Here is a 26158-nt window from a genome sequence, read left to right on the forward strand (position 1 = left end):
CTCTCATGCAACAGACGCTCTGTGAAATGCCTTTTGTGATGGATGCTAGCAACATAAATGAAGAAAGTTATTCATTAATTTTTAGTTGTGATAGGTAAATTAGGATTGAGATAAGAGTAGGAAGACTATCTTAATGAATGAAAACAACCATGATCCAGCGCAAATGTGGCATCTGTCCGTAGTGATCGTGACCGTTGATCCGATGGGCCACACAATGGATCCATGTCTGCTGCCTAACAGAGATCTCAGCATACAAAATTCAACAGCTTAAAGACATCTTTAGTATCTTTTCATTATGCTTGATCAAAGGTCTAGAGCCAATCAATGAGAGTAGGATTAATGGAGAGGCTTGTGATGGCCAACAATATTTATGGACGCGATCGCTGCCGTACATATGGCAGTGAGAACCAAGCAATATACAGCCATTTTCACTGATAACAAGTACACTGTCCCTCATCTTTGCAATGAAGTTCAGAGGTGTAGTTTGTTAGTAAAAATGCCACAAAACCTGTAGAGGGATTCAATCCACATAACTGCACCAAACATAACACATGAGTGTGAGCTTTTCTCAGAAGAGTAGTCAGAAAAGATGGCATGAGTCACTAAGCTTCTTAAATATACAGGACAGTTGAGCAGAGAAATTTGTTTACCTTTATTTACACAAAAGTTTGGGGAGAATGTAAACACTTCATCCACGAGCAAGGAGACCACTAAGAGAAGTACCAGCTGCTCCCCGCCTCTTAACCTAAAAGGGTTTACAAAGGGCATTACAAAATAAACAAACAGAGTACAGAAACCTAATGCAGGCAACAGATTGATGGGTGTATTCTAGGGAGCAAGGTTTTGGGCAGATAAAGTTGAGCTTGGGTCATGCATTGTAGGCCAATAAGAGGCATATTTGCCCATTAGGATTTATTTATGTGTTATTTAGTTTCTAGGATTTTGTTTCCATGTTATTTAGTTTTTAGGATTTGCTAAATCATTGGGATTTGCTAGGGACCATCGCAAAAGGCATTTTGTGGCTGGACTGTTGCATGTGAGAGCAGCCACCATAGATGAACCAAATGAATAAGACAAAATCTAAGCCTGAGTAGCATCACTTGTGTGTCCACAGTTCAAAATAAATGACCATAAATGGAGGCATGTCGATATGTTACGTTTAAATTTATCCATGACAGATACATCAAGTAGAGAAACTGTGGATCCAAACCAGAAATCCGTAAGAGAAAAACTGACATAGATAAAATATTTGGAGAAACATTGGAATCATAGTCGTCAATTTTTTTGAACCAGCAAAGAAAATTTTATTAAAAAAACAAAACACCCACAATTACATGTGGAGAAGAGGCTGCCCTCACATATCATGACTGCCTAGAAACTCCACCCTTATCACAATCACTTCCATTTCAAGTGCATATCCTGGATAGAGTATCCATGGAATTCTTTTCTCAACACCGCCCAAGAGAATAGAAAATATGAAATTCCACCCATCAGCCTTGACCATGAATACAATTTGTTATTGAAGGTCAGCCTATTTGTCTCCTTCCATATAACCCACACTACCATGAATGGAGCCAACGGCCAAAGAATATGCTCCTTCTCCCTGAGAAGGCAACACCACCAGCCCACCATAAGCTCCTTGAACATTGCCAGAAAATTCCACTGAATATTGAACATAGAGAAGATAACACACTACATATCATTGCAAGTTTGCAATGGAGAAAGAGGTGGTTAGATGATTACTCGGCCGCTTAAAAAAGAAGACACCCATTTGCTCAACTGAAAAGTTTTCTCTTGAGCATGTCAAGAGTATTTACCTTTTGGTGAACCACCATCCAACACAATTCTTGGACCTAGACAGAGTAAACGAATTCCAAACAGCATCCGCCGAAAAGAGAGGAAGTCCCCTTTCACTGGGCCATGGAAAAACGACTGGACCAAGACAAAAACACATCTTTAGGGTCCCGGATCCCATTTTCTCCTATCCGCCACATGATGATACACAAAAACATTATCAAGGAATCTAAGAAGAGATTCAAATGCGATGCTTTCATTCTCCTCGAAGTTCCTTCTAAACACCTAACCCCACACAACTCTACCCACAGGCCTCTCATAACAATCAACAATAAGGACATCCACCTCACATATTACTCTATAGATACTTGTAAACATTGCATATCGGGACAGACTTGCCACCCATAAATCTTCCAAAATTTAATCCCATCTCCCTTTCCCAACCTACACCTAATAAAGGACCAAAAAGACCCTTAAACACTACAAACTGAGATCACAAAGCACCACAGCTTCAACCCCTAGCTAACTCTTTCCCCACCCATCCCCAACACCCCCTCTCCTCAACCCTCCCCTTTCCCTAAGATGATGGATCTCTATAGAGCATTCCTTTCTTCACCCAATCTCCAAAGCCATTTGCAAAGAATTTTAATACTGAATCACAATACCCCCTCTTCCTATATAGGCTTGCACACATTCTCCCACTTCACAAGGAGTTTCATCATTTGTCCTTCATCCTTTCCTTCCCACAATCCTCTTAGCCACCGAAACCGAGATTTTGAACATGAACATAAAATCGATCGAGAGGTTGGATAGGACAAGCCTTGATGGGTGTAACTCTTCCTCTAAAGAATGAGTAGGACTTCTTCCAGTGGCCAAGCTTCTTCTTAACCCTTTCAATAACAGGATCCCACAAAGCTTTGGTGGGAATTCCAATCCCAAGAAGGAGACCAAGATTGGATATTGGGAGCTTATCTTTCCTCCATCCAAATACCTTGGCCAACTTGTCAAGCCTCCCTTCGTATTGACACCCACAAACATGCTTTTCCTCCCATTTTCTTAACCCGAAACCTCAAAGCACCACAAAAAACCCCTAAGGCTCCTAATTTGATTTAGAATTGTAGTTTCCAATCCGTTCTATTTTGGATAGAATTTCCAAAACGTCATGTGCCGGAAATGAAACAGGCATAACATCTAGCATGTGTTCCAATTTTTCACTCAGTCTTTCAAAACATTCTGGCTGTTCCAGTTTGTTATGGTCTTTTTCTTTAAATAAATATTTTTTTTACAATTTTTCCTTCAAAAAACGTAGATGCCCAAAGTAGCCTACTCGATTGTAAAACCATCCCAAATTCCAAATGAGGGGTTTCAAATTTTTTATTTATTTTTTTTTTTATTTTTTTTTTTTAAAAAAACTTTTTTAATGGCATAAAAAATCCCTCCATTTATTCCCTTTATGTAAGATTATACAGATGGAAGTTACATTATGTCAAGTTTAGGTAGATGCAAACAGGATATTAATAAATGTCGGGTCTAATAAAACACATAGTAATGCTTTTCCTTAATTTTTTTTTCTGTTGCTCATCCCATCTTTTCTATTTTTTATTCTAATTTTAAACTTAAAATTTTCTTATATATTTTCCAAAACAGTCAGAACGCTGAAACTTCCATTCCAAAAGAAAAACAGAATTCCCACAAACAAGAATGCTGAAACTTCCATTCCAAAAGAAAAACAGAATTCCCATACCCAAGAATTGACAATTGTCTCTTGGATGAGTCCTAAACATAGAAAGAGCTCTTCGAAAAATTTAACTCCAATAGAAGAACAACGAACGGGAGAAGATGGCCCACCAGGAAACAAGTTACAAATAGAAACCTAGCAGGATTGACGTCAAGCCCATTTAATGATAGTTTTACTAGGCAACATAAAAAAAAGCTTTACATATAGGTCTGCATGTTAGGTGACAGCCTGTGTTAGACGAATTATTCTAAAGGGGCAAATGACCCATTGAAGAATGCATTAGATTATGGCATTCCACGAATAATTGCACAACACTTCTGAATTCCTTTCTTCGTCTTTTTATGGACCTATCGGTGACACTTCTGAGGAAAAGGTCTCGATGTCTTGGCTGAGCTCCATCACTTTAGAAGAAGCATGGGCAGGAATCTACGGGTAGAAGGAGACTTGCTAAATACGATTGGATGGGTTATGAGCGGGAGTGATGGGTGCCTGGGCCGTAGATGTTCTCTCACATGCTTAATGAGACTTGATATGGGCGGGTAGGTGGATGTTTCCTTCTTCCACATCTTGAGGGAGGCTAATGATGTGGCCGGTTCAGTGGCAAAGGACGGAGTTGGAAGAGCTACATTTGTATATAGGCAGCACCTCTCTCAATAGGGTCATGTACTGCTGGTTTATTTTTCCCCTTTCCATTTTTTGTTTCTTTCATTTGATCAATAAAGCATTATATTTGCTAAAAAAACACTTACAATATTTTTTGAGTTATACAACCCAAATAGTAAGCTTTTACTATTGAAATAAAACATTAGATTTACATAACCTATTATATTTATTTCGCATGATATAGCCCATTATAACTCTATTTTTATACAAATTTATAATTCTAAAACACATTAAAATATGCTGCTGAATCAAACCACCAATCATATTTTTCAGGATTAGCAGAGTCGGATTCAACTATATTAACAGTGAATGCTCAAGCTAGTGTAGCTGAATCAAAGAAATTTCATATAGCAGTACCTTATCGCTCCTGAACAAATCTTCTGCAATAGCTTCCATTTGCTTTCGTTTCTTCTCTTCTCTCATATACTCCGCTTCTTCACTCTCACGGTCAGATTCTCTATCAGCAAATTTGTAACATAAATGGAAATTATGTGAGTATCATGATTTTCCAATTCCCATAGAAGTCTTCACTTTCCACATTCAATAATTCCTGTAAAAGTTTATGGGAATAAAAGGAAAACAATGATTAACAGGTCTTACTTATATGGATCTTTGGAAAATGGAATGAGATCTTTGAAGCTGTTCCCAGATCGAGTCTCTCTCTATGAGGCCAATTTAACAGAAAGTAACGGTTAAAAAGATAAAGACTATATATAAAAGCAAACACAGAAAATAAGAAATTCCAATATATCAAAGGCACAATGACATGCATGAAATATGGAACCCAGTTCAAAACTCGGCAAGTAAACGTGATATTTAAACGAGTCAACTCATTAGGTCAAGACTTGAATCAACTTGGTTTTGACTCGCCTAAAAAAGCAAAAAATCAATCAAGAACCCAAAAAAGTTTCAACCCTTAAAACGCTCAAGAAAGATTTTGCCTGGGACTTTCTTGAAACAACCGGGAAAGTCGGATAACTCACAACTAGAAGAAGGCGGCCCGGTGCACGAGGTCCCGCCATTGCGAGGTCTGGGGAGGGCTAGATGTTCGCAGCCACCCCTGCTTTGCAGAGAGGCTGTTTCCGTGACTCAAACCCGTGACCACACCACCTTGTCACAATGGAGCAACCTTACCGTTGCGCCAAGGCTCGCCCTCTAACTCGCAACTAGAAGAGTCCAATCAAATTGAGACTATTAAGTCCAGTTGGTCTGTGAGCATTTAGGACCTTGGCTAAAAAGATGATAAACATTGGATACCAATGCAAAATCAAAATAACATCACACATAGGCCCTGTTTGGATTGCAAGAATTTTCGGGAAAAGTTAAGACAGGAAAAATATTTTGAAAATTTCCTAAATTTTTTCACATGAAAAAAGATGACTTGAACAAAACCTATTCAATTTTATTTTTTGAAAAACCTATTCAATTTTTATTTAGAGGGACCTTCAATTTCTGATAATATCCCTCTAAAATAGTCATAATTATATCATTTTCCTCTAAATCATAAAAATAAATTATTTCCCCATAATAAATTTTCTTTTAGAGATGTTTTTCTTGCAATCCAAACAGGGCATACGGAAATAGATCATTCCTAAGGTATTCAAATATACCTTTCTAAATCGTTTGAAGTTGACTACATTCTCCTTTGATGTAAACTGCACCAAACTCAGTGTCGCAGTATCTCTCACGATCATTTGACTGTAAATGATGTCCGAATTTTGGTGTCCGGATGTGTCGGATTTGTCACATTTGTCTCTTCTTTCTACAATACAACCATCCTCAATCTGGAAGCTTGAAAGTCTGTTATCTGTTGTAATATCAACACGATCACTGGGCATCTCCTTTTTCTCCACATAATTTGTGGTTTCTTCGGATCGAGCAACACGACTGGATATAGCAGTATCCATCTCTACCTCAGAATCTGCCACTATAGTCTCATCGGTGGTGGACTGTGAAGATGAGATATGTACTGAAAGGAATAGGAGGCAAAATAAGATAATTGTTTAATGCAAACCATAAGTGAATGAGTACATCTCTAAAGCAATTCAACTAGGATATTTTCCATAATGGGCTACACATTGTGAATTCCTTCAATTAATGGGCTTCGTGCATACCCAAACATGTGTTACGTATCCGGGATAGAATTCTAGCTCAATTGAACTACAGACCACAATATGTATATATGTGTACACACACACACACACAACTCAACTAAGCCTTTGTCCCAAACTCAACTATATATATATATATCAGTGTATGTATGTATGCGTGTATATGTATGCATATGTGTGTATATCTGTGAGTGTATGTATGTATTATACACACACATGCATGCATGTGGGATTCACCAAAAAATGGGCGTCATTGGTGGTGGGAGCCATGACTCAGATTAATGTTGTTCAATGTGAACAGCTGGTAGCTGTAGGCCATTGATTTGATGCCTAGATTCCCATCAATCGATGAGATGTTTGTGTGGTGGCCCATCCATGGTGGGTACCATCTCGAATCAGATCCCACATGCCCAAAGTACAGGCTATATATCAAGAATAGGAAATTAGTCCAATTGGATTGCAGACCCAGATACATATTTATTTGGGGATGATATTTCCACCCCTATTTTCTGGCCATTCCGCCCTTTTGTATTTTTAGTTTCTTAGGGGCCGTTTGGATCTAGGTTAAAAAATGTATTGGAAAAATTGCCTAGAAAATGAGTATTCCAATAATAACACTAACCACACGAATTGGGAGAAATGAGAGAATAAAGTCCCATGACTTGTCTCTTGTCTATTATATAATAAATCAAATATACGACAATTGCAAATGTACCCTTGTTACAGTGTATAAGAGATAAGGGATATAAAAGAAAACTCCCATTACAATATTTAATGAAATCAGTTACTATTCAAAAATATACATATATATATATATATATATATATATATATGCTTAAGTGAAGGCATATTATCTAACACTACAAGTATCCTTCCATGTGACTTATATACACCAGTCTGTACTCTATACACCATGTATTCTTAGAGGTGCGGCTTCGCACCAGCTAGTAGGAGGTATTATATAAGCTCTGAGGACATGAGGTTATCTGGAAATAGTCATCAATGGGATTCTGAAGGGACAATGGTTGTTGAGAAAGGGTGCATGGTGAGAGAGAGAGCCGGAAACGACCGTTGTAGAGATTTTGAGGGGATGGTGGTGGGTAAGGAAGTGTTGGTCGTGGTTGAGAGAGAGAGAGAGAGAGAGAGAGAGAGAGAGAGAGAGAGAGGGGGGGGGGGGGGGGGGGGGGGGGATGATTTTGAGGGGACAATAGTGGATGAGGAAGAGGCAGTAGGGGTTGTGTGTGTGTGTGTGTGTGTGTGTGTGTGTGAGAGAGAGAGAGAGAGAGAGAGGAGTGGGTATTTTGGCAGGCAATGATGGTTGAGAAAGTGTGGGTGTGGTAAAGGGGCACTATAGTCACTTTAAAAGATATTTTCAAGAGAGGCACAAAACAGAAAAAGGGGAGCAAATATTAGCCCTTATATATATATATATATATATATATATATATATATATATATAGACCTTACACATACATGTGTGTGAGAAATGCTAACTACAAACACACAACTCTTGTTTCGCACATTAAAACCACCACTCATAGAACCAAACAGGGTGCCTAATCTTTAGGCGATATGTTGGTTCCAATGTGCTACTAAACCACCTGCTTTTGAGTTATGCAACTACAGTTAGCATTCCTCTCTCTATCTCAATCTCTCTCAAAACAGAATATGAAAAAATGAAAGAGAAGGAAGAAGAAATACTTTAGTGACGATTTTAGTCAAAACTTGGTACTCAGTTCATAAAAAAAACAAACGGTAAGAATGCATACCACTTCAAAGAAATGCATGGGTAGTTAATTTTATAAAATGGTAACAAGACAACTAGTTGACCTAAGAAACAATGTATAAAAATTCAGATTCAACACAGATTTGACCCTTAAATTTCCTGGTATGCCTCAGCTGAGTCAATATAAAAGAAATCATTTTACCTAGTAAACCCAGCTAACCAGCTAAGCCAAATTTTCATAAATCAGACTTTAAACCGGTGGTTGAAGCCGTGGCAAACCAAGTAGATTCGGCTAAGACCTAAGAGTCAATCAACAAATATTTTGAACATTGCTTATAAAATACCAAGATTTCCAAAACCGCACAACTTACTGTGATGTCAAAATGCCGAGAATACACCGTTTGGCATAAACCCCAAGAGTAAATTTTCCCTGTAAAGGAATACTCAACTCAACTAAGCCTTTGTCCCAAACTAGTTGGGGTCGGCTCCCTGTAAAGGAATACGAGTTAAATTTTAAAATAACTTTGTTGGTCAGTCTAATGCCCAATTCTGGGTGCGCCCTCGTATTAACAAAAAATGCAAGGCGTATGGTAGTGAACCTGTTAAACAAACAAGATTGTTTCAATTTAATATCAAATAAATACTTACTGGAAGGTGACTCCATGACCGAAGGATCCAAATGCCCGGATAAAATGGCAGCAACCAATTTTATGTCATTCACTCTTGACAGTGAACCGAGGTGGTGGAAGCGATTGAACTCATTTACCGCTCCTTCAGGGATTACTAGCACCACAGGATTTTTCTCCCCAGCTTCCAAAGTCTAGAAATTTTGGACAACCGTCAAATAGCACCCCTCAGAATATAATCTTACAGAAATATAAAAATGTTCAAACAGAAAAGTGAAAGACAATTGTCCTTGTAATCTCCTCCTAGATACTAAGATGTTGGGATGTTAAAAATCATAACATCAGCTAACCCTACCAAAGATTTGCAAATCTGTGACATAAAGAGAAGTCCTTAAGATTTATACTGGTTATCAATGACAGATTAATAGATCATATATCGTCCTAAAATATAAAACTTAAATATACTTTGATAAAGAAAGAGTATGTGAGATCTTCCATTATTTACAGTCTTTCTGCTATTTGATCAAAGATTATCTGTATGGGGAACTTAAATATTTATATGGGAACTCAAATATTTTAAAACTACAAACTTTTTCCTTTCTGTTGGGTTAAAAAAACTACAAGCTAAAACTATGAGCAGAACCTATCCTAAATGCATTTCAACACAGATAAACCATATCATAATGCTTTTAAATAATAATAATAATCCCCAAAGAAAATAATAGTAGCATGTGTATGGGGAAATTTTTAACGGTCAGGGGAAAGTTTTAACGGTCAGGCGAACTATCATGGTTAATACTCCGGAGCAGCTCCACCTTAGAAAGTGGTCATAAGTTTGTCAATCTGGAACATCCAAATTGTTCGCCACAACAGATGGACCATAGCGGGAAAAAAATACACTCGTCATAAATTCCTAATTATATGATTGGCAGCCAGCAAATGGATGGCTGAAGGGGAAAATAGGCAACAGACCACGTGTAGTAAAATTCAAAGAAAATATTGTTCATATGCAATAAGAAAAACAATCCATTAACAGGATGGTTAGGGTTGTTCGTTAGATGGGATTCTCGAGCTATGGCCCATGGTTGGCCCCATAGTTTGGACTGTCCCATCAACTAACTGGTGGGCAGATACGCTAGAGTGCCACCTGAATATGGTACTATACATATCGTACATAGATATAAACATGCATTTTATTTTATTTATTTTTTTGATTCACAGATGGAAAAGGTGACCAGGCATCCCATTCTCGTACAGCTGACACATGTTATGCTGCTCTCAGAGTGTGTGTGTGTGTGTGTGTGTGTGTGTGTGTGTGTGTGTGTGTGTGAGAGAGAGAGAGAGAGAGAGAGAGAGAGAGAGAGAGAGAGAGGTATCCCAATCATTGGAGTGATTCTATCTGCAGGAGATCAATGATTGTATAGCACTTGATGGATTTATCAATGTATTATGATTGGGGTGATTCTATCCGCAGGAGACAGATAATACCTAGACCTGAGGTGTCCATGTTATTATATGTATTGTTGGTAATACCCAATAAGAGGCTATATGTAGGTATGTAGGGTCCCACAAGGTACATGTGATATTTTGATGCTCAACATGGAATCCACCACTTCAAAAGGAGAAAATAACGCATATGGTTTTTTTCCTATGTGCTAGACTCAAGAAAATTGGTACCAATGGGATTTGATATAAGTGTTTATTAAGGGGACTGAAATTTGCACGACCATGTTTTGATAATCCCGTTGTTAACACATAAGGTTTTTTTCCTAAGTGCTGGGCTCAAGAAAACGGGTATCAATTGGATTTGATATAAGTGTTTATCAAGGGGATGGAATTTGCACGACCATGCTTTGATAATCCCGTTGTCTTACACTTTTTTAAACTTCTGACAAAAGTTACTAAATTCCCAAAGAAGCACTCAACAACCAATTAGAAGAAAAGGGTTAAAACAATGTGATTCTTCCCATCATCAAAACATGGTCGTGCATATATCAGGCCCCTTTATTAATTATTTTATCAAAATAATATTTATATAGTCAATATTTTATTTTGTAAATCAGATTTTTAAAGAAATTTTGTGAGGCCAATTAACTTAAGGAACCATGTATGAAATTTGTGGGACAAGGGACAAGACCTAATAGGCACACATGGAATTATTGTTTGACATAGAGAAACCTTATGATAGAGTGGATTAGGACTGCTTAGATTTTTTGCTTGGAAGAATGGGTTTTGGAAATCGTTGGAGAGGTTGGATGAGAAATTGTATTTCCTCTGCGTGGTTTTCCATCTTGGTAAATGGTTCTCCAAAAGGTTTTTTCAAGTCTTCTCGGGGTTTAAGGCAAGGGGATCCCCTTTCTCCTTTTCTTTTTGTCATCATTGCGGAAACTCTTAGTAGGTTGACGAGTAAAGGCTGTTGTTTGGGTCTATTTGAGGGTTTTGTTATTGGATGTGATAGAGTAGAAGTTTCTCTTCTGCAATCTACTGACGATACCATTCTTTTTTGTGCCCCTGATAGGAATATGATTTTAAACTTGAAGGCTACTCTAAGATGCTATGAATTGGTTACTGGTCAAAGATCAGATTTTAGGAAATCTAGCTTGTTTGCTATTAATCTTCCCCCTTCAGAAGCTGATGAGTTTGCTAAGGTGATGGGGTGTAGGCTGGATTCCCTGTCTTCCTTGTATTTAGGGCTTCCATTGGGGGTGGGAAAACTGAGAAAAGAGCTCTGGACTCCTATAATGGAAAGGATAGAAAGAAGATTGGAAACTTGGAAGAGAAATCTTGTTTCTAAGGGTGGGAGACTCATCTTGGTCAAGGCAGTGTTAGCTAATATACCAGTGTATTATTTATCTTTGTTCAATTGCCCGGTTAGTGTAGTATTGAGAATAAAACAGATTCAAAAAAGATTTCTCTGGGGAGGTGCCGATAGTAAGGGTGGTATACCCTTAGAAAAGTGGGAAAACGTTTGTGTTCCGATAAAGAATGGTGGTCTGGGGATAAGAAAGTTTAGAGAGTTCAATCGTGCATTGTTGGGAAAGTGGCTTTGGCGTTTTGGTACGGAACAATCGTCTTTGTGGGTAAAGGTGATTGGTGGCAAATATGGCTTTTTAATTGGGAATCGGTGCTCGGATGATTCATATAGCAAGAAAGGTGGGACTGTTTGGCGAAACATTTTGAGGTCCAAGCAAAGATTTGAGGAGGGTATTCAGTTTAAAGTTTACAAAGGGGATCGTATAAAAATTTTGGGTGGATGCTTGGTGCTCTGATGAACCCTTGAAGACTCTTTTTCTTGATTTGTTCTCGGTGGCTTTGAAGAAAGATGTGTTGGTGTGTGATTGTTTTGAGAAGGTGGACACCAAGGTGGTTTGGAAGCCTAGCTTCAGAAGGAATTTTTTTGACAAGGAGTTAAATTCCATTTCTCGGTTACTTCTTTTGATTGAGAATTGCTATATAAAAAGAAGGGTGGATAAAAGAATTTGGATTTGGGACCCATCCGACTTCTTCTCTGTGAAGTCATTTTATTCTTGGTTGGTGCATGCTTCAGGCTCCCCTTTTGCAGCTGACGTTTGGAAATTCCTTGGGCCACCATCAGTTTCCTTTTTTGGTTGGGCAATTTGCTGTGGGAGGATTCATACCATTGAATTTCTTAGAAGAAGGGGAATGTGGCTGGTAGATTATTGTTCGCTTTGTAGGAAAGATGGTGAATCTATTGATCATCTGTTTATTCATTGCAATGTTGCAAGGGAGATTTGGGGCCTCATTCTGGATGGGTTTGGTATCTGTTGGATCTTCCCAAACTCTATACCAGAACTTGTGTTGAGTTGGGATTTTGTGCCTTGGAAGAAGAAAGGGAAATTGCTTTGGAAGTTGTGTTTGATAGCTTTGTGGTGGGTTATTTGGAAAGAAAGAAATTCGAGAGTTTTCAATGGACTGGCTGAGTCATCTTACTGGTTATTTATGAAAATTATTGCTTTGGTGATTTTTTGGGCGAACAGTCTTCCTCAGTTTCAATTTATTTCAGCTTTTGATCTGTGGGAATGATGGAGAATTGTGTGTTGGGAAGGGGTGAGGAGAGAGAAGATAGTTCAAAGATGGGAAGCTCCTCCTGAAGGGTATTTGAAAATAAACTTTGACGGGTCTAGTTTGGGTAATCCGGGCCCGACTGGTATTGGTGGCCTTGCTAGGAATTTTGCAGGAGTGGTGTCTTAGGCTTTTCCTGGCCCAATTGGTAGAAGCGACTCATCTGAAGCAAAAGTTAAAGAAGCTTTTCAAGGAATAAAACGCCTGAGTAGGGATATGTTCGATAAGGTGATTGTGGAAGGTGGTTCTTCTAATGTAATCAGTTGGCTATCTGGGAAGGTTGCACCACCGTGGCGATTTCTTAGCTTCTTTCAGGAAATCGCTGATCTTGTTTCAGGTTCATCCATAGTGTTTAAATTTGTTAGAAGATCAGCCAATGGTGAAGCTGATTCCCTTGCGAGATCGGGTGTCCATAAAGAGGGTTTGGAATGGTTTGATCATCTCCCTCCGTGAAATGTATTTTTAGTCTTTTTTTGATGTAATTGTTCTTTTCTTTGTATTTTTGTTGACCATCTCGGTTCCATTCTTTCAATATATTGCCATTTTAAAAAAAACTAGTAATTCAGCGACAAAGGGTTTTCTTGTAATTTTTCCAAACTTTGCGATTATGGTATTGTGTTGATGGAAATTAATTACCATATGTAGAAGTCCATTAACTGCATCTAATTAAAAGATAGCTACAATGAGAATTTTCGTGGAAGAGACTCTCAATTGGATTACAAGTTTTTCTAATCAGAGTTCTACAGCCAAAGTGTTTTGTAAACCTTGAAGATCCGACACCCAATTGTCTTTACTCTTTAGGAAACCCTAGGTGTAAATATGATACCATAAGGCTCACGAAAATGATGACAAAAGGGCCATCATCTCTAAGAATTTCATAGAGTTCATCTGGAGAAGAACTCAGAGGCAAAGGTGAATCAAGAGGAGGCATAATACTTGGGCTCGTAAAAATAATACAAAAGGGTATCATCTCCATGAATTTCATACAGTTCACTTAGAGAAGAAGAACTCAGAAGCAAAGGTGTCAATCACGAGGAGGTAGAACCATAGTTACCGGAAACTCCTTGGGCGAAACTAGTTTCCCCTAAAACGCGTTTCTTGCGGGCGGGAAACTTGTTCCCCCCAAAACACGTTTCCCACGTTTTGGAAACGTCTCCAAAACATGATAAAAAAATTGAGAAATATTTTCGAAATGCATAGGAAACATATGAGAAACTTATGTAAATCATGTGTGAAACGCGTGATAAGCGTATGCAATACTCGTAGAAAATGCATGTGAAACGTGTAGGAAACATGCGTGGAACTTACGAAAATCATTTTGGAAAAAACAAATCAAAAAATGTGGGATAGATATTTGAAAAGAAAACAATAGCATATATTGTAATAAAAATAAAAATAAGAAAAAAATCAAATAGAAATTTGAAATTAACAAAATTTATAGCTACAAAATGACATTTCAGGTTTTCCTTGTATTTCATGTGTGCTTTTTTCGATCGTTTCTAAAACGCTTCTAATGCGTTTCCTGAGGCGTTTCTCGTTTCCCCTATATTTTTTTCATGCATTTTCCTTTTCCATTACACGTTTCATTTCCCGAATTCGTTTCCCACCCAGTAACTATGGGTAGAACACCTCGACTGCTTGCAGGTAACCCTATTTCTTTATATTTTTAGCTTTTGAAAATTCATGAAAACCATGAGCTTTAAGATCTTGGATTAGATCAATACTAGATTTAAACTAGTTTAAATATAAAAAAATCTTTCTTTTTAATCACCAAGACAATGAATAAGAGGAATACATCATTAAAATGGCAGTGAAAAAGTAAAAACGAAAATTTTAAAAAAAATAACAGCATGAAGAACCAAGAATTTAGTAAAATTTTAGTCTGATATGACATATTTCATGCTGACATTTGGCACAGGTTAAAAAGAACCAGCATGAAGAACCCAGAATTTCATAAAATTTTAGTCGGATACGACATATTCCATGCTAACATTTGGCACAGGTTATCACCCAAAAATTATTGGAAGGCAAAACAACAAAGAAGTCACTTACTTGAGTACTTGGACAAAATTCATCAGCAGGAAGAACTTTAGCACTACACATATTGAGTAATGATTGTAACTTATCCCCAAATTTATACTGCAAGAAATGAATCAGATTAGAACAAGAACTTAAGATATCCAAGCAAACCAAAGGGATAAAGAATATCACCAAATGTGATTCTCCCAACAAAAATGTATGTCCCACTAAACAGTTCTCTCGAACTTTAGGTTCCACAATTTTGACTGATATTCCTTCTAATGTCAAGTTCGGAACATAGCTGGAAAAAACAACAAAAATGGTAGATTGATTTTATCAGCTTCAAATTTCAGAATTAATCTCCATTGTTGCAAATTTGTTTTGATCTTTAAATCATGCAAGGAAGTAAGAGAAAATATCACACAGAAGTAGCTTCCTCTAACTGAGACAGGATAAAACATTAACTTACTGGTTGCAGCTCGGAATTTCAGCACAAATTGTTTTCTCTGCCAAAACCTGAAAACCAGTAAATCAGCAAACCAGAAAGTTACCAATCATGATGCCTGAATAATAGGCAAGTTCAAAGTACGATAAGAGATTCAGTCTCCAAAAGAGTCTTTAATAATCCTTTTATTTAGGGCACGTTTGGGTACCATGAATTTGTGTTCATGACAGATCGGTTTCTCCAAGTGGAGTGGGGTGAAGTCGCTAAATATCAGGAAACCAAATCCAGGAAACTAGTGCCTCTGGAGATTAGATGTGGCTAAAAATCAGGAAACAAAAAACTCCACTCAAAATCGGACCGATCTTTTCCCAATTTTTAGCCACATCTAATCGCCGGAGACACTAGAGTTTCCTGGATTTGGGTTCCTGGTTTTTAGCGACTTCAAGGCCATCTCCACTTGGAGAAACCGATCTATCATGAAAACAAATTCATGGTCACCAAACGTGCCTAGTTTTCATGAATATGGCAGCAGTTCTATTTAGTTCACAATAGTTCATGTATACTATGTGGATGGGATTTTAGTTATAACAGTATAGCAGAATGAGAACTCCCAATAACCCCAGCACACTTTTCCATCAAAGCTCCCAATCGGCCAATCTAATCTTTGGTGCAGGAAGTAGGAACTAGGAAGAGCATGAAAGAGCCCATGAGAATTAGACTAATGCCTCAACCAGGATTCAAGTTCATTTATAGCAACCGCCTATAGACAACTATAAATGACACTTTGAGAGAGTTTGGACAAGCCAACACGCAGCTCACAGAACATACACGTTATCCGATGCACTAATAGTCAAATAAATGAGGCTCCCACCATCTAAGTGTCAACTGAATACGGCGGAATATTAATGATAAATACACTAAAGAAACTCAGATCATTTACCCTTCAGCTTTTCCAAACCACTAGATGCATGTACATAGTATTAAATCTATCCGTACACGTCAATCTGACCATACAACCACAAGTATGGACAGACATACATTAGCGTGGAGTTTTTACCCTTTGTGATGTTCCAATCCACACGAGAGACATGGAAGAAAATCCCAATATTTGGGTGGATATGCCCTTGCTCTGTTATCAATTGTAAAACCTAGGGTTTTATTGCATATAAAGGAAGTTAAAAAGAAGGGATGGGGGAAAGAGGGAGTTAGTGTGAGTTAAAGAAACCCAACAAAAAACCCAAACCGTTTATTTATATCACTCCATTATTAGACAATGATACTCCTAATAAGTGGCTTGAGTGAATTTAACTTAAGCGATGGTGCCCAACTACATAATGAGAAATAGATGAGAAAACATAAATAGACAATTAAACCCTACAATAGGGCCCACTGCAACCGTATGCATGTGTATTACCATGACTATGCAAAATGGTATACATAGTAACTACTTCAGCCTTTCCATCTACATTTCAACAGAACCATCCAACATTGCCTTGAATTTGATTGCCTTAGGGTAGATTGGCAAAGCATACTAAAGTTGCAAAAAGTTTCTGAATTTCATTACTAAAGCTAAAAGTAATTTTATACATAAATATATACACATTAATACATATATGCATGTATATTTATCTGCATATTATGTATGTATGTACATTGGTATGTACATATTGTTCTGTAACATGCACCCGGGGGATGGAACCAACAAGAAGAAAATTTTAAAAATTTAGCCCGCTATGGACAAGGAATCTGGGTACGATACCAACCTTACCCTTCCAAAATCAACTTATCAAAACATAGATAATTTCAGAATTAGCTCAATCAAAGATGGAATGCAACAAAATCGGTGCTTTGGAAAATACCTTCACCCAATCGATATGGACAACAGGTTTCTGTTCAACAATGGCATTAATAATATCTTCCGTGACCGGTGAGGACTCATCAGCAAGCACATGTGTGCACCCTTCATTCCAATTATGAGTAGTGCATGCACCTATACAAGAAGAAATTTCAACATTTTTGAGTTGGATAGTTTAATTGAAACAACTAATATCTTCAACGTGTTCACCATGTAAAATTTAAAACTACATACCAAGAATAGCAAGAAAATGTGGAGAGTGACTTATGAAGGTTCATAAATGAACCAAGAAAAGGAAGTGCAAGTCATCCCATCCAGATTCATAGATGGCAAAAACACATACATAATAACGGCACTGACAGTAAATAACAAATAGAACAAGCAAAGGACATATCATGTGGAAAGTAGCTTGTATATGACACAGAATACATCACTGCATTGTGCATATAAGTCATGGGGTTAGATTGGGCTTATACAACATTGTATATGACTTGTATACAACTGTCTGTGTACATAAGTCAACTAGGTTAGATTACTATTGTGGCCAGTAATTTTGTGCACTTCTCATGAATATCAAGACAGTTGACACTCCTCTTGGGCTTAATGTGCAATATTGTCAGATTGATAAGGCTCCACTTCCGGATCCCACTATCTATCATCGCCTATTTGGGAAGCTCGGACCCGGTCTCCATCCCGAGTTGTGGATTTTCAAAAAACTGTGAGTTTGATCTATTTGACGATGGAGCATCCAAACATCGCTTATTCTAGTAAGTCAAATTGTTTTTGCTCCTTATCTGCCGCACCTCACAATAGTGGGAGCCCGAGACATTGAGCCGGACTCTCCTATTTCCTTCATCATCATCACTTGATCTGGTTGCTTATGCTGATGTTGATTGGGTAGGGTCCAGATACTCATTGCTCCACTATAGGATGGTGCATGTTTCTTAGAGATGCTTTGATATCATGGAAGTGTAAGAAACATGATATGATTTCCAAGCCTTTTGTGTAGTTTCATTCACTTCTCTCTAATTTTGGTAGCTCTCGTACTTCAGCTACACCATTCTGTGCAGACAATACAAGTGCCATCTAGATTGCCATAAATCTAGTTATTCGTGAGACAATAAAGCCTATAGAGGCAGATTGCCACTCTATTTTTCAATGTTACTCCTGATGTTTGTTTACACTTCTATATGTTCAATCCAAGGTTTTGAATTTCGGTTTCAGTTTCGGTCATCACAGAAACGGAAATGTTTCGATTTCAGTGGAAATCTTAAAATATCACAGAAACGTACGGAAGCATATGCAAATGATAGAATTTTAAGATGAAACTTCGAATTGATCCAACATGTCATCAAGTCTTGGAATGGAAACACGATACTTCACCATAATTTTATTTCTGGTTCTACTGCTCACAGACAACCTCCATGTGCTATCTTTCATCAACGTCAACAACGTAGGGGCTACACAAGGACCAAGGTTCTCCCTTATAAATCCACTTTTAAGGAGCTCATTGACATGCCTGCTGAGCTCTTCATGCTTCTTACAACTAATCCTATGGTGAATTCGATTGGGTATACTTGCCCTGATCTCTAAATCAATCGATGCTGAATATCCCTCATAAGAGGTAAACCCGTTTTTTGAATGATAGGAGGTAAACCCATCGATAAATCTTTCAAGAATACATATAGGAACTCCTCTAGTAAAGGCCTCATTACTTATGACGCTTCACTTTCGTCAGTTCTTTTCAAACCAGAACAAAAACTACTCGACTCTTTCATGACATCTATTAACTTAGCCATTGTAAGTAAACTGGACCTTCCCTGACAGTTGGCCTAGGACCAATTTCCTTCGACGATGCAACTAAGATTTGAAATTCATCGAGCATAAGGAGTAAGTATTTCTTCTCCTATCATATGCGACATTGATGGGGATAGTAGGCATGGTTTTAAATTTCCACCGAAACCGACAGGAATTGACCGAGATTTTCCGTTTCCATCCCCATCGAAACCGAAACCAAAATGACCGAAATGCATAAACCAAACTCTTAGGAGTAGTAACTAAAAATGACCGAGATTTTCCGTTTCCATCCCCATCGAAACCGAAACCAAAATGACCAAAATGCATAAACCAAACTCGTAGGAGTAATAACTAAAATCTTATATTGTATTAGTATGTATTATATAATTATATTTATACGAAGTCCAAAACGTGGTGCATGCATTATTTATGAATATTTATATGAATTACATGTGAAATTTGGCTGGTACTAAATTGTTTGTCATGCGCTAAAGTGCATGTCATTAGGTGTTTGATGTTTTTACACCATTATGGATGGTTGTCTTGTTTATATGATGATTTTCAAGTGTGTATTTGTGCTTATTCTAGCCTTTTCCTGAAGTTTCATCTATAAATTCTATCATTTTCATATGTTTTCATACGTTTCCTTAATTTTACAGGATTTCCACCGAAATTTCCAACCGAAACTGAAACTTTGCTGTTTCCGTGGCGTCTGAAATCGAAACCGAAACTGAAATTTAAAACCTTGATCGTAGGCGTATGTTCATGAATTAAGGATAAACAAGGGTGGAAGGATGCTGACAAGCCTGACATACGCGCAAAATGTGATGAGTAAATTAACTAAAACTATGCTAATGTACTACAAGGAAGTAAGAAATTAATGAAAAAAATAATTAAAGTTCGGGCACCAAATGGGGTTGAGAAAAATTTCAAAGTGAAATGGGGTATAAAGGGAACGGAACAAGTTTTGGCGGTGGGATGGGTTCAATCTGGACCCCTTAGCAAATTTATTAATCTTTCTGCAAATATAAATATGAGTCACGACTTCAGGAATACGTGTACCTTAAGCAACCTAACGAATGTCAAAGAAGTTTTTCAAACCTTCCTGCGAACTTTTCGACAATATGGGGCTCTTCTAAACGTTTCAAAGATTTCTGGGTCGTTTTTTTTAAAAAGGTATCGCGAACGGCAACATCAGTTGGTGGTGTGGAGTCGGACGGCATTCTTCTAGGAGGATGGTGGCAACAGTGGTGGTGGATTAGATTTGCAATCGGATGGCTTTCATCTGGGAGGATGGCAGCGGTGACGGTGTTGATTAGGGAGCTAGAGGTGGTCTTATAGAGTTTCGGTCTGGATCATCCAGCTGTCGGTGGCCCATGAGATAGAAGAGAAATTGTCATGGCAATGAGAAGGGTTGTGTTACGTGCCTAATCGGCTGTAACGGAGATAAACAAAAAGAAAATAGAAATGAGGGGGGAGAGGCTGATTCGAGGCAACCGGAGCTCCTAATGGCTCAAATTGAGAGGAGCCATGACTCTCCAAAACAATGTTTCATTTGCTGTTGTAAAAATTTTCTCTTCTTTTTATTTCATAGAAATGCTACCACATAAATACAAGCAAGATGGAATGCAACATCACAAGCCCATTTACGCACTAACAAGACACATCACAAATAACTAACTCCACAACCCTAAACTACATACCTACAACTACATAACTACTAGATTAAAACTACCCATAAACATAAGCACAGATCAGGCTAGAGAGAGAGAGAGAGAGAGAGAGAGAGAGAGAGAGAGAGACAGGGGAGGGAAGGGGGGGGAGGGGGTGATGAAGAGTGGGAAGATGGAAAAACATAAGATGGAAAAGTGGGGAAAGAAAGAGAGAGGAGATGTGTCTCCTTCTTTTAGGCGGGGAGAGAGAGAGAGAGAGAGTCTTTATTTTTTTAGAAGAGAGAGACGTCTCTCTTTTTTCCTAAAATCCCAAGCTATTTACGCAAGCAAAGAAAATCGGCCTTTATCTCTTTTACCGGTCTTATCCCTTTCTCTTCGATCGTTACGGGGAAACTTCGAGTATCTCATCCAACATTACACAATCCACGATCTTTGTGAAATCCGTAAGCAGCAAAATCCTCAACCAAAACTTGCAATGACTGGCGAAGGGAACTGTTGGTGTTGAATGAAGCGTCGATTAGAGACGTTGGAATTGACGGAAAGTAATGGAGGTCTTTCTTGAAGGGAAGATGGAGGATATGGGTGAGTTGTTGGAGGTATTTAAGGAGGAAAAGGGTTAATTGGAAGTGGTTTCAAGAATGGTATGGAGGTTTCCGCTAACAAGAAAGTGTTGAAGGTTGGACTTGATGGAAACTAATGGAGGTCATTTTGAAGGGAAGATGGAGGATATGGGTGAGTTGATGGAGGTATTTAGGGAGGAAAAGGATTAGTTGGAAGTTCGTTTCGAATCAGTATGAAGGTGAATGCCGTGGATGGGACCTTTGATCTCCTCCCAACCTTTGCTCTGATATAACTTGATGTAGAGGGAAGGAGAACGAGAGGGAAAAGACAGATCGTAAGAGGAGAGGGAAAGTTGCATTTAATTAATTATTCAAAAACTAAACTTCCAATACATTAGTCCTCCGTATATATATACATAGGCAGCCCTAAAATGAAATAAAATAACATAAAATAAAATAAAATAACATTTCTGAAGGGCAATTATGCCAATTATTGGGCCCCCACTTATCAGACTCGGGTTGGCCACCGAGCCTAAAATAAGACTGAAACGGGCGCCTACGATCACAATCCAAAGTGTTAGTTCCAAAGACTAACAAAAAACAATGCAATTAATGCTAACACTGACCAAACAAATGTTGGGGAACTGCCAATGCAACAATTACCATTCAAAAAAAAGCCAAATGCAGAAGTATTCTCACTGAATATCTAAACCTCTAGCGTAGACCATATTTCTTCAAAGTTCAAACATGACCAAGGATACCTTGCTAACTACCACTTAATGGTATCTTTAAAGACAACACCAGTCAGAAGCATAAAGTCAAAGAGAATCCAGCAAAAGAAGAAAGTGAGAAGCACTACTAGCCGGTAGCTATGACCCTGTAAGCATATAGACCAGGCTGACCAGCATACCTAGCAAAAGTACCAACTGCATGTCATTTTTCATGCAAATAAGCGTTGTACGAAAACTACTAAATTATTGAAAATATTGCTTTAGCTCATAATAGAACACATTCAATGTCTGCCCACAATGTGGAAGAGGTGAGATTAGTGTCACATTGACTGGCGCATTGTGTCCTAGAAATCCCAAGTCGACGAGTTTTGGGATCAGAATTCAGATAAAGATAATGAACGTGGGTTTCATACTTACAGCCTTTTTCATCATTCTTAATGGATACAACAGGGAATAAATTTCATCCAGGCCAGGAGGCCCTATTAGCCCTGTTTGGATCAGTGTCATCCCGTAGTTTTGACAACAGAACTTATCCATCACCGAAATAGCAAATGGTATACAAAACAGCAAAACCAAGCATAGCTTCTTACAACCTTATCAATGAACCCCAAGAGTTTATGAAAACAAAACGAGGTCCAGACAAAATAAATAATTAGCAGGAATTAAAATAGTAGATCAAACATTCACAGGAATGCTAACAAACTGATTGACAAGTGCTACCCCAACAATAATCTACCTAATCAGAAATTGTTTAAGGCCAGAAAGGAGACTACTAACCAATTGACGATATAATGCCTTTAAGGGAAAGATTCACTTGTAAGGTTGAGCAATGAATGAAAAATATCAGTGGAACATAACAAAACCTGCAAGAAAGATATCAGTAACCAACCAATAAAACAAACTCTTGGTATAAGGATTTCATATAAGAAATTATGGAATCAACGATAGCATCAAGCTCAAGAAAAGCCAACAAGTAATATAATAATCAGTACTAACAAGAAAGTGCAACCATGTTACTAGGAAATAGATAATTTTACCTGAATATTGCATTACCAAATGATACCAGGTCCCCATTTTTTAGAGTTGTCTCGTTATTTTCCATCTCACGAACTGATTTTGTCCCTGCGTCCTTGTTTATATATGTGCCATACTTGGAGTGATCTATGATACGAACATCTGAGGGGAAACTAGCAGAAATATCATGCAGAGTACCTTGAGAAATCATTGCATCAAGAACTAAATCCGCATGATGCCGGGAGACTCCTTTGTCGGTCGGAACAATGACATCACAACCTACAAAAGAAAAGGCTAAGATCAACCATCTCAACAATGAACATTTACAGAACACACAAGCATCAAACAAGTATCAGTTAGCTTACGGGATAGTTCATTTCAATTTAAAGGTACCTAGTCCTCGTAATATCACCTCTCGAAACAGAAGAGAGGATATAATCTTTTCATTATTACTTCAGAAAAACAGGAAAATAAATAAGAAAGGGAAGTGAAGTGGATCAAAATGAATGATGATAAGATTCCTACAACTAAAAGATGAAGTGATGAAGCTTAATAATTTTGATTGCCAGAATAAATTTAAGTGAGGGAAATTTGCGCAAATTAAGATGGCCCACAGGTCCCACCAGAACCTAAGGAAACTATTCTGGCCCCTCCAAAGATTTACCAAAGAAGATATAAGAAGAAACAGGTGTCTATTTCAGTCCTCTTTTATAAATCATAATTGTCTATTTATTCAACACTGCCATATTTTGATAATGCATTATATTGTTCCAATCATGGCAACAATGCGTATCACCACGTATTCGATCTTGTTAAACCATTATGTATGGTTGTCCTGCTTATGTGATGATTTCTAAGTGTGCATTTGCACTGATTCTAGCATTTCCTGTAGTTTCATCTCAAATTTCTATTATTTGAATAGGTTTCCATATGCTTCCCTGATTTTACAGGATTTAAACTGAAATTATCAACCAAAATCAAAATGTTTCCATTTCCACAATGATCGAAACGCATGCCAAAACAGCCATTGGAATCTATGATGGGACCTCAATGAGGCATTTTGAAAGCTGAAAGTTTGAAGAAAAGGCTTGCATAAAAGAAGGTTGATCAGAGAAAGAGAAGAGTTTGAAAATAGAGGCTGGAAAATCAAGGCAACAATGTCCCTTCACTCCCTTGATTGATTAAATAGGCAACAGAGGGAGAAAGGCAGAAACGGACTTCAAAATTTGAAATAACCTTGCATATCCAAAAACCAGATGATATTAGGGTTTATCGGATCCTAGAGATTTTATATGGTGTAAGGCCTTATAGTCCCGTATTTTTTCAAAAAGTACCGTATGGACCACTTCATAGGATGATCCAAACTATCCATGTGATGTAACACAACAAAAATAGGTTGTGCCCCAAAAATCAGTTCTACAGGATGATCCTATGGATCTGATTTTTTTGGCACAACCTATTTACGTTGTGGCCCATCACATGGACGGTTTGGATCATCCTATAGTGTGGTCCGTACAGTACTTTCTGAAAAATACGGGACTATAAGGGCTTACACCATACAAATTCTGATGGATTGGATTTCACTTGACTGTCTACGGCTCCATTGCGTGTGCTCGGGGTAGAATTTTGTATAAATGTATCGCCGTGTTATTAAGTATTTTGATTTAAGTTCTTTTCTCTATAAGAGGTGGAATAGAATAATCCGGTTGAAGCGTAATGATCATAAATCCGTAATGCATTGTATGTCCCGTAATAGGTCCCATTCTTCTATCCTTTCCCGGGAGTCGATGACTAACTATTACCTTGACACTTATGTTCATCAACCCCTCATTACTGTATCGAACTGGACCCCCATTGAGAAAAGGGACCTAAAGCCTAACTTCAATGAGAAGATGCAATTAAGGTGTTCATTTTCAGATCTATGTGCCAGTAATAAAACGTGTTAACCGACAATTCAGGATAGCATCTGTCTTTTGGTTATCAATGTCCAAGAAAGTTCAACACAGACATGATTTTCACTTGCTCTTGTTTATGGGGAAAAGAAAAGGGCACAAGATTCAGTATTTATGAATGATGAGAAAAAGAAATTCAAGTCTAGGCCACATAATAGACCAGCATCTATTGGATAGAAACTAGAGACAACTAAGAAGTCTAGACAAATAGAAACACCCAATCAAGTCTGCAACTTCATTAGCAGAACAACCAATATGCTGGAAAGGCACATTGTCTACTTGTGCAACCCATAATCTTGCCAATCTAATCCAGGAATCTCCAAGGGAAGACCTCCTTAGACTGCATTATCAGGTAAGTACTTCTCAAATGTTCTCAAATCCCAGAAATTGTAGACCCTTAAGTATGAGAAAATCCTTTACACCTCAACTCTTTGGATCATATGAAAAGTTAGAAATGACCCAACCTTTAAAAATAAGACTTATCTTCCTTGGTAAGGTAATTAACCGAATCACTGGTGAGGTTTCTGAAAATGCTTCAAAATCTAAATCGTTTTCCGGTATCACAGTTCAAGACATCATTTGTGACTGGGTTTCGATTAGTCCAGAGTTATGATTCCCTGTTAGGCTTCAGAATAGAGATGAAAATACCTTTTCGGCCTATTTTGTATGTTCCTCTAGAGAAAATGTAGTAGTTTTGTGCACCTGCCACGATAATCATGCCAAGGAAAATATCAACAGAGCCCAAAACATTTGAGAGAATTTAGCATGAAACATAATAAATCAGTAGAAAGGTTACCTGGAAGAGAATCGAGAGAGAATAAACCCCAAACCATCTTACCAATCTTTATACAGTGATAAGAGACATGAAATCTCAGAAGAACCGGGAAAAAACGAGAACCCTATACTGAAAGTGAAATAGCTTTCGAAATAGAGACGCGACCTCACTGTAGTACAAATTATACAATGTGCAAGACTCGTAGTGGGGCCACCCTTGGTTGATCTAGACCGTCCAACTTCTCTGTTGGATCTCTAGTGGAACAAAACCAATGCCACGACATCCGTCTTACAACAGATCTATGTGTATTGTGCGGGAAATGTTATATGGTGTGTGCGAGTGAAGTCCAGTATTTTCCAAAATGTAATGTGGGCTCACTTTATAGGATGATCCAAACCGTTCATTTGTTGGGCCGCAGCGTAATTAGATTTTATTCATCTCAATAGGATGTTCCTAATCATAATGACACAACCTCACCTTGCCTTTTATTAGTGGACCCGTTGTCAAAATCAATTACAATTCCCAAAAGCTCTAAGCAGCCTATTAAATAGGGAGAAGACAATGTGAGTTTTTATCAGTATCAAAACATGGTAGTG

General features: G+C 37.9%; 1 protein-coding gene across 1 annotated transcript; it reads right to left on the reverse strand.

Annotated features, from left to right (window-relative positions):
- Nucleotides 1–267: 267 nt before the first annotated feature.
- On the reverse strand, nucleotides 268–25727 carry NBS1 (nijmegen breakage syndrome 1). The gene is made up of 14 exons (XM_077364495.1): nucleotides 25584–25727; nucleotides 25436–25489; nucleotides 22859–23114; nucleotides 22599–22684; nucleotides 17065–17195; nucleotides 15230–15276; nucleotides 14953–15061; nucleotides 14794–14880; nucleotides 8681–8852; nucleotides 5806–6164; nucleotides 4796–4857; nucleotides 4553–4652; nucleotides 651–745; nucleotides 268–533 (listed from the first exon to the last, which is right to left on the reverse strand). Exons 1-13 carry the CDS (start codon nucleotides 25618–25620, stop codon nucleotides 689–691), a joined length of 1557 nt encoding a protein of 518 aa, XP_077220610.1. The 5' UTR covers nucleotides 25621–25727; the 3' UTR covers nucleotides 268–533; nucleotides 651–688.
- Nucleotides 25728–26158: the final 431 nt, after the last annotated feature.

This window comes from Tasmannia lanceolata, unplaced genomic scaffold (assembly GCF_043159265.1).
Source record: "Tasmannia lanceolata isolate RefF3 unplaced genomic scaffold, GAP_Taslan_0.1 ptg000020l, whole genome shotgun sequence".
In the NCBI taxonomy this organism is placed as follows: domain Eukaryota; kingdom Viridiplantae; phylum Streptophyta; class Magnoliopsida; order Canellales; family Winteraceae; genus Tasmannia; species Tasmannia lanceolata.